At 41.3% G+C, this 9385-nt stretch overlaps 1 protein-coding gene across 1 annotated transcript in view; it reads left to right on the top strand.

Annotated features, from left to right (window-relative positions):
- The first annotated feature begins 4307 nt into the window (after nucleotides 1-4307).
- Nucleotides 4308-9385, top strand: part of LOC126198774 (uncharacterized) — an 81907-nt gene continuing 76829 nt past the window's right edge. Inside the window, exon 1 of the mRNA XM_049935334.1 lies at nucleotides 4308-4545. Coding sequence (XP_049791291.1) covers nucleotides 4541-4545 — 5 coding nt within the window. The 5' untranslated portion in view covers nucleotides 4308-4540. The remainder of the gene's footprint in view (nucleotides 4546-9385) is intronic.

Below are 9385 nucleotides of genomic sequence, written 5' to 3'. Positions count from 1 at the left end.
AATACAAAAGTTCAGAAAATGTCCGACAAATGGCGCTTCATCTGATCAGAATAGCAATAATTAGCATAACAAAGTAAGACAAAGCAAAGATAATGTTCTTTAGAAGAAATGCTCAATATGTCCACAATCGTTCCTCAACAATAGCTGTAGTCGAGGAATAATGTTGTGAACAGCACCGTAAAGCATGTCCGGAGTTATGGTGAGGCACTGGCGTCGGATGTTGTCTTTCAGCATCCCTAGAGATGTCGGTCGATCACGATACACTTGCGACTTCAGGTAACCCCAAAGCCAATAATTTATATTCCAACAGATACACGGCTAGAATTTAAATTTGGAAGTGTAAGTACCCTAGCACACAATAGACTTTCTTATATTTCCTAGTCCCAGGTAATCGTGCCAGTGCTTCTGTGACGTCTGAACTGCTGGCCTTAAAACAGCAACACCATGAAAGCGACACGCAATAAACGTCAAATTGGTATGCCGCATGGTACATGCACGGTTACGTAAATGGTAATTATTTCAGCGAAACTGCACAAGGTACGTAGAAGTAAAGCCATCTTCCTTGTCTCACCAACTGCGACATAATCGCTTGTACAAACAGTGATCCAATACTGTAAAATGCTTTTTTATTCCAGTCTATGATCACATATGAATTCTTTAGTCTGTAATGACTATCATCAGATCTAAAATATATAAATATATACATCTAGTGAGCTGTGTGTCTTAACATAAAACAGCAATATGTATCACAATATGCTGTCATACACTAGGGAAATGTACATATAAAATATAGTATAACGTACCTTTTTTACACTATGTCCTAAAGTGATACGGCCATAATGGCATCTTCAAAACATACAATATAATCATAACTTCGTTACATAGATTTAAAATATGGTGTAGAATAGGCGAAATCGTCCACATAGTGATTATTGCCAACCAGCTACTGAGGTACAGTAGCATCCAGAAACCTGTTTGCCTACATCCTCCCTAGATGTCGCTACTGTGGGCTTGCTTGTATGTAGTCATAATTTACGCAAAAACATAATCTGATAAAAGCACATTAGATAAAATGCATGTAGCAGACTTGTTAAAATTGATGACTATCCTAGACACCAATTGTGATACATTGAAAGATGAATGCAGTTGCCCATGTAAAATTATTAAAAGAAAAATACCACACCGAAACTCCGTTTAAAACATGGTTTGAGTAAAGACCCTGATAATTTGACGGTTCTAGGGTTTACAAAATCATTTGTAGTAGTTCCGACAAATTTTACATCGGTCAAACTGGCCGCTCATTTAAAATTAGATTCAGAGAGTATTTGCAAGCACATAACATATCCGCATTAGGAATGCATTTAACAGAAACCGGCCACACTGTAGACAATACTGAGAGTTGTATGCGTATTTTACACAGGGCAGAGATGGGTCGCGCTCTCGACTTGTTGGAGGAGTTAGAAATTTACAAAACCAAAAGTCATGAGCCCACTAGGGTGCCCAACGCCTACTTTGCTTTATTTGATTACATACTACGATAACCAAATAATGCCTCGCGTATTTATACCTAGCCTTACTTTATCAGTTATGTTGAGAACAGAAGGCATTTCCCTTACTTCCGCACAGTACTCGCTCTAATCCTGTAACTGATTATCTCCTACCTACTCATGGAATGTATAGCCAAACTATATAATTTATTTATTGAATCCTTATGCTGTTTAAATGTTTTCTGTGGAAGACATGTCGCGATGTATGTAAAGCCCTCTATTGGTTAAGTTCTTACGATCGGTGCGCGCCTACATAAGATCCTAGCGGCCGACCCAACAGAGGGCGCAGTTCATTGATCTCTTTTTCAGCTGTCATATAGACATTTTATCTTTCATAAGCAATTTATAGGTTGCCACAGGCAATGTATTACGTTACATTAATTGTTGACCGTAAATTCACCTTAAAAAATGGTCGGACCTATACTCTTCATATATTTTCTTTTAACCATTTTACATGGGTAACTGCATTCATCTTTTAATGTATCACAATTGGTTTCTATTAGAGTCATCAATTTTAATAAGTCTGTTACATGCATTTTATCTAATGTGCTTTTATCAGATAATGTTTTTGCTTAAATGACTACATATAAGCAAGCCCACAGTAGCGACATCTAGGGAGAGTGTAGGCAAACAGGTTTCTGGATGCTACTGTACCTCAGTAGTTAGTTGGCAATAATCGCTATGTGGACAATGTCGCCTATTCTACACCATATTTTAAATCTATGTAACGATGCTATGCTGATTACATTTATATGTTTTGACGATGCCATTATGGCTGTACCGCTTTAGGACATGGTGTAAAAAAGGTACGTTATACCATACTTTATCTGTACATTTCCCTGGTGTATGACAGTATATTGTGATACATATTGCTGTTTTATGTTAAAAGACACTGCCCACTAGATGTATATATTGATATATTTTATATCTGAGGATGGTCATTACAGACTGAAACCGGTCATCGTCTAAAGAATTCATTTGTGATCAGAGACTGGAATAAAAAAAGCATCATCTTCCTTGTGTGTATAAGGAAATATTTACAGCGTGGCTGCTATTTATCATTCTACGATACTGCTGTCCACATTAGTGGGCATGCGACGACTGATATTCTAATATGGAATCAACGAGTTTCTGAAGACCACACTCGACAGTCCCGCGGTGCTAGTGCCCGAAACGACAGACGGGCCGTCCGCTGGGCCGTGCTGTACCAACACCGACTCAGAGGAAGGCCTCGGCGCTTGTTCGTGACGTCACGTCAGCTAAGCACGCCGAACGCCAGGTCTGTTGCAGGCATACTCATAATGGTGGTGTCTCCCTCTCGGACACAGGAAAACGTGAAACTATTGGCCGTAGTTCAGCAACACACATTGTTCTGAGACATTTCTGCAATCAATTAATTGTGCAATTCATTACACTTCTTAACAAATAGTCTACTCCTGAACTTAAATTTCCAACTGTCTTAAGGATTGACATACAAAAACAACTTCATGGTCCAGCAACAATAGATTTCGTGATTCTTTACCTTATTTGCAAATCTGAGGAAGTTACGTTTGTACTGGGTTGCTTTTACAAGAAACTGAACATATCGGTGCTCTTCTTTAGGTATCTTGGTTGACTATGGGGTGGGGAGCACTGAATGTTAATGAAATATCTTGCGATTGTACACGTTGGGGGAGGGGGTGGGGAACAGAAGAAGAGGCAAAAGAGAGATACTTGTTTTATCAAAAAAATTTTTTTTATCTTATAAAGTTTCTCCTTTCAGTTGCAAGAGGGGAATATTTATCATCTCTGATGTGCATGTTTAAAAAAGTTTAAGGTCAGTAGCATTTTCGATGTGTGAAGCTGTTTTGCTTCCTGTTTAAAATTCCTTTCGTTGAAAACGACTGTAATCTAATGACTGGCAACAGTTGGACATTTACACATGTAAATTAGTTCACATTTCCAGTAACGATGTCAAACGAAAATAAATAAAAGAAACGAGTTAATTGTAAGGGGGTTGGGGTAAGTTTCGATAGCAAAATCGATCAAGTAAATATAGTTACTTGAATGTAAAATTTCAGAAGCTTGCAATTGGGCAAAGCATCTTCTCATATTGATCCACGTTTGTTTCGACAGGATTAAGTAATACAGAACTACGATCTTCATTTGTAGCTTTACGATAGAAAGAAAATCTCATCTAAATAAAACTGAAGAATCCAAAACAATACCAGCATTTTGTCGAAAAATAAGAGATTTATAGTGATAAGCACGCCCAGGCGTTTCTGCCTGCAACAGACCTGGCGTTCGCCGTGCCTAGCTGACGTGACGTCACGAACAAGCGCCGAGGCCTTCCTTTGAGTCGGTGTTGGCTGTATCCTGTTGCCAGCCCACGCCACGCCCCTTGAGCCAGCAGGTCGGTTCGTTTGCAGGCGCAGTCAGTTGACCAGTCATCCCCTTCTACCTCCATCACCCTAAACACGTCTCATATGGTTTATGATGGTACATTATTTTCAGTAACCCCCTTTCTTCTCTTGTGTTTATATGTTACACTGGTCCTTACAGCATATTTCATATTTTCCACGATATTTAAAGTTTTTGGTTTTTCTTAGTTTCCATTGCTTTTTGTCTTAGCCCGCAGGGTGTGTTTCCCGGCAGACATGCGAAAGGTCCCCTGCGGCCTCTATCTACACAAATAAACGTCAACGGCTGTATATAGAGGCCATTTGTGCGACTTAATCTTATCTCCGACCAAGATATCAGTTCAGTAAAGCGTCGGACCTTCCTAACTGCACATTTCTCTCCTGTCTTGAGCTGTCAGTCCTGAGTATCTATGTTTAGGGTCCGTGTTACTGTTTACGGAACGCCTGTAGCATTGCAAATGCAGTGCTGTATGTCACCAACACATTATTATGAGGTTTTTACATGGCATTCGTGTTCTAGTAAACAAGTGTAAGGAATTCGTCGCAAACTGAAGAGTAGAGGAGTTGCTTGCTGGAATCACAACAACGCCCCAAATGAGGTAATTCGTATGAAAACTTATTTTTCCGTTCAAATGACGTATATAGTACATAGCATTACGTAAGTATATTTAATTTCGCAAAACTGGCTAACATGTTAGTGTTGATTTTTCACGTTTCGTTTTCCAGCACGCGTATTCGTATTTTCTGTAAGTCATTTTCCGTTCCTTCTTAGTTCTAAGTTTCATCCCTTACCCTCCTTGCTCTGTGTGTTTGTTTGTAAGTGGAAAAGGGGAGACGAAAGTAAGAAAAGATTAACGGACTTCTGGAAAACATTAACTGGTGGGGTACGGGCAAGGAGAAAATTATTCAACCTCTCACACTGATATCAGCTAACTTTCAGTTTTGTTTCATTGTTATACGTGGTGCGTAGCACGGGTTAAGCGCCAGCTTAATTCGGCTTGGAATGCCGAATCAGTTTTGCCGCTACGTGACTTAGCCGCATGCAATGAAGCACCAGTGCATATACAAATGTCTTTGAGACGTAGAATAGATCACGTATTTATGTTCGATGGTGGTTAAAAATGTGATCTGTGAAATCGTCAAATAGATATTCTCATTTTGTGTTACTCAAGTTTCAGTATAATATTAATTTTGTCTTCTTCTCTGCACTTTCACTATGACTGTCTTGAGAACATATTCTACGCCGCCTCCTCATACTCCCCTTCCTTATTGGATGATATTGTGTGACTTATTTCGTTAATCCATCTTCAGCTGGCCGCTTGAAACGATTTTTATATACTGTCCAATACTGTTGCATTTTATCTGATAGGTACTACGTTGATGCAGGATAATCGATTCTGCTTTGATACGGAACTATTCGCCGTGGCATGCTTGCGCCTAACAAATTTTCGAAGCCCAACTTTTTCCTTACACTGCGACAAGTACGAATAAAATCGAATAATTAATGGCACTTAATGGTCGGTACTCATGTGTTCTTCCACAAGCATTTCCATTGTTGTGTAGAATATTAACTATGTGACCTTTCTTGTCTATTATTTAATGTTTGGTGTACTGGAATACGTATAGTATACTGCAATAGTCAAATTTTATTTACTCGGTTATTTCAGTTTCATTTATGCATTAACGTAGATGTTGAAGTGTGAGATCTGCCCCATTAGTTAGGCAGCAAAGAAATCTGCACCCAAACCTTTTCAAACAATGACTTTCTTGTAACTTCCTGGCAGATTAAAACCGTTTCGGACCGAGACTCGAACTCCCCGACCTCTGCCTTTCGCGGGCAAGTGCTCTACCGACTTCTTTTTTCCTTCCCTTATTTTGTTCGGCGTTGTTCGTTGCGTTTGGTCTGGGCGGACGTCGCATGACATCCGTTCAAGTTGATCGTTGATTCCTTTACTCAGTTTTCTTTATTACAGAGGGCCACCGCCTCTGACCTTTTTTTGTTCTATATTGTTCGTTGACTTTGCTCGTGGCGGGCGTTCGATGATACTCTTTCAGGTTGTTCGTTGATCCGTTCACTCAGTTTTTTATTACAGAGGGTACCTAAACCCTCTGACCGAACACGCTGAGCTACCGTGCCGCAAGCTACTAAACTACCCAAACACGACTCACGACCCGTCCTCACAGCTTCAATTTTGCCAGCACCTCGTCTCCTACCTCCCAAACTTCAGAGAGGCTCTTTTGCGAACCTTGCAGAACTAGCGCTCCTGGAAGAAAGGATATTGCGGAGATATGGCTTAGCCACAGCCAGGGGGATATTTTCAGAACGAGATTTTCACTGTGCAGTGGATTGTGCGCAGATACGAAACTTCCTGGCAGATTAAAACTGTATGTCGGACCGAGACTCGGGACTTTTGCCTTTCGCGGGAAAGTGCTCTACCAACTCAGCTACTCAAGCACGACTCACGACCCGTCCTAATGACTTTCTTCTTGCCGGCCGCTGGTGGCCGAGCGGTTCTGGCACTACAGTCTGGAACCGCGCGACCGCTACGGTCGCAGGTTCGAATCCTGCCTCGGGCATGGATGTGTGTGTTGTCCTTAGGTTAGTTAGGTTTAAGTAGTTATAAGTTCTAGGGGACTTATGACCTCAGCAGTTGAGTTCCATAGTGCTCAGAGCCATTTGAACCATTTTGTTTTTACTTTCTTCTTCTTCTTCTTCTTCTTCTTCTTCTTCATCATCATCATCATCTTGGACAGTTTCCAGCCACTGGCTGGGTCTGTCGGGAACACAAGCCTCTCCATCGTGTTCTGTCTTTCCACCATTCCCCCTCTTCCACCTTCGTCCAGTTCTCTCCTCGTCACACATTCCTTCACTCCCTTCACCCATCTATCTCTTGGTCTTCCTCTGGGCCTCTTCCCCTCCAGTTGCAGATCAAACATCCTCTGTGGAATTCTTTCCTCATCCATTCTCTTCATGTGTCCATACCACTGCAGTCTTGATTTTTCTATCCTGTCCTGTACTGGTTCCTCCTTTAGTCTTTCCCTCACATACACATTTCGCAATCTGTCTCGTCTTGTTACACTCAACCTGCTCCTCTGGAACTTCATTTCATTAGCCTGTATTCTACTTTTGTCGCTTTTGTGCATTACCCATGTCTCACTTCCGTATGCCAATATGAGGACAAAGTAGGTTCGGTATATAATTCCCTTGGATTTCTGTGGCACCTCCTTGCTCCAAATAAGCCCCCTAATGCATTTGTAGAACTGCCCTGCTTTTCTGCACCTTTCATTTATTTCCATTGCGTTTCCCCCTTACTTTCAATCATGCTTCCCAGGTACTTGAAGTTCTCTACCACTTGTAGTTTTTCCCCTCCACAAGTTATATCCACATTTGGCCTATTCTTCTTCCTTGTTGTGACAATTATTTCACTTTTCTTTGCAGAGAAATGCATTCCATATTGTGCTGCCGTTGCCTCCCATGCATCTAACTGCTCTTGCACCTCCTTCTCGCAATTTCCCCATAACATCAGGTCATCGGCAAAAAGCACTGCTTTCATTTTATGATCTCCAATTGCATCTGATACTTGCTGTAGGATTTCATCCATAACAATAATAAACAATAAAGGCGAAAGTGCACTTCCCTGTCGCAGCCCATTTTCCAGCTTGAACCATGCAGTACGTTCCCTCCCCACTTTCACACAACTCTCACTTCCCTCATACATTTTTCTGACTTTTCGTGTTATCTCTTCATCTATCCCTTTTGCGTTCAGCACATCCTAGAGCTTGTCCCTACAGATACTGTCATACGCCTTCTCAATATCTAAAAAGGCCTTGATTAAGTCCTTCCCGTACTCATAGTGCCTTTCCTGCAGTTGCCTTACCGCAACTATGAGGTCCGTTGTTGATCTTCCCGGTCTGAAACCGTACTGATCCTCTTGCAGTCTACTTTCAATACTGCTTCTTATTCTCTTCTCCAGGATCTTTTCATAGATTTTTCCACAGTGGCATAGCAGGGTGATTCCTCTGTAGTTCTCACATCTCCTTTTATCCCCTTTCTTGAAGATCGGGACTATAATTCCTTTCTTCCAATCCTCAGGAATTCTGTTCTTCCACACCACCCTCAGCACTCTGTATAGCCACTGGGTTCCTACTTCTCCTGCTGCTCGTATCATATCCACTGTTACTTCGTCCCAACCCGGTGCCTTGCCCCCTTTCATCCTCTTTATGGCTTCTTCCACTTCATTCCAAGTTAGATCATCAATTTCCCCACTATTATAATCGTCTGCTGCCTTAGGCTCTCCATTGCTGTTAGTTACCCGCTTGGCGGCATTCAACAGATCTTCAAAGTACTCCTTCCAAATCTTTTTGAGCTCATGCATTTCCTCCACAACTCTTCCATTATTATCCATGATCCTCAGGCACTCGCTTCTGTCGCTCCTCTTATTTCTTACCATGGTGTAGAGTACTTTTTTGTTCCCTTCACTGTCCTCTTCCAACATTCTTGTCCATTTTTCCATCCACTTCTTCTTCTCCGCCCTTACTATGGTCTGTGCCGCTTTCTTGCTTTCCTTATATTTTACCCTAGCTTCCTCTGTTCGGGTCTGGAACCATTCTCTGAAGGCTTTGTTCTTTCGAAGTACTGCCTCTTTACATATGTTGTTCCACCATGGGGTTTCCTTACTTCTCCTCTTTGTGCTAGTTCTTCCGCACACAGTCTCAGCTGCCTCAACTAGAGCCCTCTTAAAATGTCCCCATTCTTCTTCCACTGTTATCTGATCTTCCTTTGGCAGCTTCTTCCTGATCAGTGTCTGGTACTGGGTCCTCCGTTCATCCTCTTTCAGCATCATCTTTCTTCTTATGTCCCACTATTTTCAAATTGTATTTCTTTAACTGTATATTCAGTTGGTGTTGCCAGTGAGACCAATGTTCACTCCAAAAATAATAATTCGATCTCCCACAAACATCACAGCGTTGATGTATCTACGCTGATATAAGCCCTTCTTAGTTTCTAACTCAACTCCTCGTGAATATGGTAAATAAATGTAAATGTCAGATCAATAAAAATGCAGCAATTAAGGGATCGAAAGAAAATTTCTAAGCAAGACAAAGTACAAAGGGACATAGATGGCTTGTTTAGGTTCGATGGCGATGTACAGCCCTTCTAGCAGAAAGTAAAGAAGACTCAGACCTGTCGGAAGTAAGAAAGGCAAGCTTATTTGGCATCAAATGTCGGAAGATATAAATGAAGCTAAGACGTAGGTGATGTTTAATTACAGGAAAGACCGTAGCTACATATTCAACAAAAAGATTGGAGACGATACGGTAGCAGAAAAAGTAAATAAACTCTCCTATTTACGAAGTAAAATTACGCGCGCTATGGCCGAAGCAAGTATGACAGGAGTAGATTGCTACAGGCAAAGATTGATACAGGCAAAGATTGAT

Source organism: Schistocerca nitens, chromosome 8, assembly GCF_023898315.1.
Source record: "Schistocerca nitens isolate TAMUIC-IGC-003100 chromosome 8, iqSchNite1.1, whole genome shotgun sequence".
NCBI classification, from domain to species: Eukaryota; Metazoa; Arthropoda; class Insecta; order Orthoptera; family Acrididae; genus Schistocerca; species Schistocerca nitens.
The sequence above is the reverse complement of the archived record's forward strand: the minus strand, read 5'-3'. Positions and strand labels throughout refer to the sequence as shown.